General features: G+C 38.6%; 1 protein-coding gene across 1 annotated transcript; it reads right to left on the bottom strand.

Annotated features, from left to right (window-relative positions):
- Positions 1-2,843: 2,843 nt before the first annotated feature.
- On the bottom strand, positions 2,844-3,305 carry LOC134821059 (uncharacterized). Its single transcript, XM_063831728.1, has one exon. The coding sequence runs from the start codon at positions 3,303-3,305 to the stop codon at positions 2,844-2,846; it is 462 nt and encodes a 153-aa protein (XP_063687798.1).
- Between the last annotated feature and the right edge of the window lie 2,501 nt (positions 3,306-5,806).

Consider the following 5,806-nt stretch of genomic DNA (forward strand, 5'->3'; position numbering starts at 1 on the left):
TGATGGGATTTTGAATTTTTGTTGAGCCCTCGTCAAGATCAACTACCCGTATCTTCTGAAAGTGAATAAAAGTCGCAACGGCAAAAAGCACAGAAACCTGCTTAACTAAATATTAATTATTTGGTAGTTATAAGAATAACACGTGTTTAAATAATTTAACACAGTTAACTTAAAATCCAGACTAACGTGTTAATTACATAATTTGGAAAAGTTATGTGCTTTGCGCGGTAGTATGGTTTATTTTGGTACATCAACATGGGTGTCTCAAGACAGGTTTTCGTAATTCTTATTATTCAGATAATATTTGAAGGAGTTTAATAATAATCACAAGTAACCTTCCACGTGCAGAGGGACCCGTCTTATTTTAATAAACAGGTTCAGGACTGTGGACAGGAAACGGACAAGTTTTGCAGAAGTTTGGACAGTGCAGGTTATGGGCAAGATGCGGATTACAAATAATTTAGATATTGTACGTAGATCCGTTAAAAATAAAAGCGTCATGAAGTGGTAATAAGATTGAAGTGCTATAATTAGTTAGAGGGTAATATATACTATTCATGCTATTATTAACCCTCCCGTACAATTTAGCCTTACAAGAGTGTATTAAAATGTATAACCAGCTATAGCTGTCTTATTATAAACAATAAACTAAATTAAAATATTTCACAAACTAAAAAACAGCAAAGAGAATTTCACTCATATTTCAGTCTTGGCGAAAATTCCAAAAGCGTCCACTTTCGCAGATCCCTAGGCTCCCCTTAGTAAACATATGTATTATAATAATTATTATATGGCACGTAACCGTGATTAAAACTGTAAATTATACTATTACTATAAATTATACTATTACTATACAACTATTAAACCTTCCTACCTCGGGAATGTGGGACTTGTAATTACCAAACAAAGCTTCCAGACAAGAGCAGCTCATTATAGTTTAGTTAGGGGGGGGGGGGGGGGGGGGGGGGGGGCCTTGGTTACCAATGTTAACCAAGTTAACCAATATAACTATAATAATATAAAGTTGTAAAGCTATTGTAACTGAAATAATGACGTAATACAACAAAGTATTAATTGTACAACACAACTAAGTAAGGGAGGGGGGGGGGGGGTACCAATGGCATAAAATGGAGACAAATGGCATAAAAATCGTCAAATGGCATAGAAATTTCATGGCATAAATGGAAATTTAGCTTGGCCAATTCTCCATTTATGCCAATTTATGCCATTAATTTAGGTCTTCATATTTGACCTTTAGGATGACTTTAGATTCGCAAATACTATTAGTACTTGAATAAGAGACATGTTTCATGCTTTATAACGCTTGGAATGATCTTTAAAGATTCATATGACAAATAAATAAAATAGAAATGTATTATATCAAACATATACCAAACATTTGACTATTCAAGAAAAGCAAATTCGAAAGTAGGACCCTAGAGCGGAGTCAAATCGCCAGGGTAGGACTCTAGAGCGGAACCCCCTTACCTGACCCATACTATGAGGACCCTAGAGCGGAGTCAAATCGCCAAGGTAGGATTCTAGAGCGGAACTCCCTTACCGGACCCATACTATGAAGACTCTAGAGCGGTACCCACATGCAAATTCTAGAGCGGTTAGAAATTTGAGAGTAAAGTTAGTTTTGAAGATTGAGCTATGTTTTTTAATCAATGATTAATAATAGTCGTCGCATAATGATGATAGAATTGATACAACTTATTATACATTAATACTGCGAATCAAATATCTTAAAATAGTTCACTCAGTTCCTCGACCATCACGTTCCTCAACATGTCAAGGTGGGAGAGTGAGACAATGTCATGATCGTCGTAGACTTTTACTAAATGTGCCAGTCGGCTGTCCTTGGTACGCTGACGGGCTCGTTTTGCACGAGGAGCATCCCCGTACCTCTCCTTGAGGATCATCTCATCTGTAGTGGACTGTTCTATGTAGACGGCTTGAAGAAAGGTCCAGATAGTTGGGTAAGAGTGTCCCAACATTGCTGCAAACTTTCTGTTAAAGGCCTCTGCGTAGTTGAAGTTGCAGGTAGTCCGGTCGACGAGGTTCCAGGATTGCGGAGGAAAGTGGGCAGGTTTGGTGTTACGACCGGTGGAAACTGTACCCAATTCGTCATGAAGTAGTTAAGGAAGTCGTCGAGGCCAAGGTGGGAGGGTATAATATCCAGGAGCTCCATGAAAGAAAGGAATCGAATGTGATATACTAAACTAAATTCTCTGTGACATTAATACTGCACTATCGAAATCACTAACAAGAACCGCTATGCGATGGGATCTGATCTGGAACATACCCTGTCACTAGACTGAACATGAGATACCTTTAGTAGATCACATGTCTGACAGGCCCCATAGCAAGCACTCCATGAGAGCCCCGGCTCAGATCATGTCATGATATTAGAACTAGTTAACTAAGATCAACTGGTAGGGATTGAGGTACATTTTCGGATCGAATCCCTAACGGACTAAATCACTACCAGTAGTGATATTTGGGTGGTAGTGATTCCGTCCGTTAGGGATTCAGTCCTACAAGCGGACTGAATCACTACCGGACTGAATCCCTAACGGACTGAATCACTACCAATCACTATTGGTAGGGATTGAGGTATATTTTCGGACTGAATCACTACCGGACTTATTCACTACCGCTAATATCTAGACCTAACCACTTTGATGTGATCCCCACTGAACTTTGCAATAAAGGCATAATTATTCGTATTTCATTAGTTAATTATTTTATTTTTTGTTAATTATTATTAGATTTTTCGTGATAATTGACTAAGCAGAAATTTGGTCAAAGAATAATAGATAATATACTGATACAGTAATTTAAATGTCACCACCGGGAGAGGTCAGGTAGTTAGGAGGAATCACCAGGTCTTCTAAGGAGATGGGGTTGACAGGATGGGAGTAGGCTGCCAGTCTGGCTCGTCTGACTAGTCGTGCCAAGGACTTGGGATCACAGTTGAGCCGGGACGAGGCTTCGAAGGATAGTCCAGCGACAGAGTCTGCAACAATCTGCTTAGTTGAGTTCTCAGTAGTAGCTGCGAGGGTCTTCATTTTAGACTTGGAGCGGTGGGCTGCAATTTGTGCTGGTTGAGATTCGTGGTCATGAGGGGTAGCAGAACAGAAGGTGTCCTGGACAAGGATCAGGCGGGACTTGCACTTGTTGCACTTCCAGTAGGTCTTGTCTTCCTTCTTTCTGTTAAGGTGGTAGAGGTGACCATCGTAGAGGACGTTGCGGCTGCCTTTCTTTCTGCCAGGAATAAACTCGATGGATGAGGAAGACATAGTGGTATAAGATAAACACAGGCGTTGCGGGTTTATATATTATTCCCGCTAGCTGATTGAGATACCGAGCATGTGAAGGTTCACATCACTGTATTGTCGTATAGCAGGTCATTATGGATGACTTGATCCGAACCAGTTCTCGTTATGGCTCCTCGTTGCGTACGTAAGTCTGTGGATCACATGTCTGCCAGGCCCCATAGCAAGCACTCCATGAGAGCCCCGGCTCAGATCATGTCATGATATTAGAACTAGTTAACTAAGATCAACTGGTAGGGATTGAGGTACATTTTCGGATCGAATCCCTAACGGACTAAATCACTACCAGTAGTGATATTTGGGTGGTAGTGATTCCGTCCGTTAGGGATTCAGTCCTACAATCGCTAAAGTGTCACGCGATGAGATCCTCATTCCTAAATGATCTGCTTGAGTGCACGTACTTGGTCGGTATTTCGCTTAGCGAAATCACATCGACCAGTTCATAATTATACCTCTTTATCAAAGAATCTTTTTGCATTTTAGAGTAGCATCAGGATATTTCAGTCAAATGGAAGAAGTTTATACCGAACAATTGTCTAACGTATCTAAAAATTACAATATGATATCATGTATAATATAAATAATCTAGGACAATTTTCTGCTTCAACAACTCCATGAATTATTCTAATCTCACTATTATAATAATCAATCACGAGTTGTATCTAATCTGATTTCAATCTTCCGACCAAGTCGACTCTACAGTCCGATCTCAAATTTCTAACCGTTCCAAAATTTACATGTGGGTACCGCTCTAGAGTCCTCATAGTATGGTTTCGGTAAGGGAGTTCCGCTCTAGAGTCCTATCCTGGCGATTTGACTCCACTCTAGGGTCCCCTTATAGTATGGTTCCGGTAAGGGGGTTCCGCTCTAGATTCCTACCCTGGCGATTTGACTCCGCTCTAGGGTCCTACTTTTGACCAAGTAAGCCATACAGTCCCCCGCTCTACAGTACTACAGCCCAAATTGTGAGATGTTCAAAATCCTACAATGATTATACTAGATTAACGTTATTATAGAAAACTAATTAAAGAGTGCTATGTTGCCATGCAGCAGTGAATATGAAGATATTTAAGCAATATATTATGTCATCATAATTTTGTATAATAGGAAGCAAGTATTTCAGGTCATTTGGTGAACTGTTATGTAAGACTAATATACAGGTTCATCGAGATATCAATGAATATTATTTTTAAGAGGCTACCCATTCGAAACACAGATCATTATCAATCTTGTGAAAATGTTTAAATTTCAAAACATTCTACATGAACACGGTCCCGACACGATACATCTGTACACATCATTAACAAATAATATTTTAATCGAGTTGGTAATGTTACAGTTTTCCACTGTTAATTTGGATATCCGATTGACTGGGAGCATTCAGTCGACTGTCCTCTCTGCTATAAGGTGTGTAGCGTGTACTATGCCATACTGCCCGGTCACTTGTCCACAATCAACCAAATCATCATATCATATTGATATACATTGAACGTAATTATAATCAATAATGCCCATTGCTAGGGATATTTTGAGGAATTTAATGGGTGAAAATAGATGTTGTAGTACAATAAATAGAGATAAAGGTGGACAGTACTAGTGGGGTGCAGACAATTCGTTAAATTAAATTCTCAGTTCAAAGTTTTAAAATTTCATATTTCGAATGGCATAAAATGGAGACAAATGGCATAAAAATCGTCAAATGGCATAGAAATTTCATGGCATAAATGGAAATTTTGCTTGGCCAATTCTCCATTATGCCATTTATGCCATTGGTACCCCCCCTAAGGGAGTAGTCTGAGAGTTGAAGTTTCTTCACATCAAAATGTTAAATTATAAGTGTTTAATAACAACTTAACAACAACTTGTTTAATAAAAACTTACTTAAACTATATACATCACGTGACCAAACTTAGCTGGATAAAAAGAAAAAAGACGAAAGTTATCGACAGGGGCCCAATCACAGTCATGTGTCTACTGAGGTATTGTAATGACGACATAAGCAATATAAATTACACAACAATGAGCAAGGTTTGAGAAAACAATTACACGTGGAGCTTTGTTCTGATTCAAACTTGGGTCAAAGTCTGTGAGTTATTAAAGTCTAAAATAAGCGATATTAAAGGTAGGCTAAGGAGCTGAGTAGACTTGATAAATATACGCTAAACAATAACAATAATAATGGACTACATTATCATTGTTGTTGTTGAGACTTGTGACGGAGTCTTGTGACCTTGTTTAACACAGAAGGTCAGAACACTGGTCTCGAAATAAAACAGATACACTAGTTTCAGAATAAAACAGAAATAGAAAGAGAAATACTAGTCTCAGAATCAAACAGAAAGAGAAACACTAGTCTCAGGATAAAACAGAAAGAGAAAAATTAGTCTCAGAATAAAACAGAAAGAGAAACACTAGTCTCAGGATAAAACAGAAAACAAGCTACGAGACGTGATTGTGTATAGTGT

The sequence above is a fragment of the Bolinopsis microptera genome, chromosome 9 (genome assembly GCF_026151205.1).
Source record: "Bolinopsis microptera isolate Bmic1 chromosome 9, MBARI_Bmic_1.0, whole genome shotgun sequence".
Classification (NCBI taxonomy): Eukaryota; Metazoa; Ctenophora; class Tentaculata; order Lobata; family Bolinopsidae; genus Bolinopsis; species Bolinopsis microptera.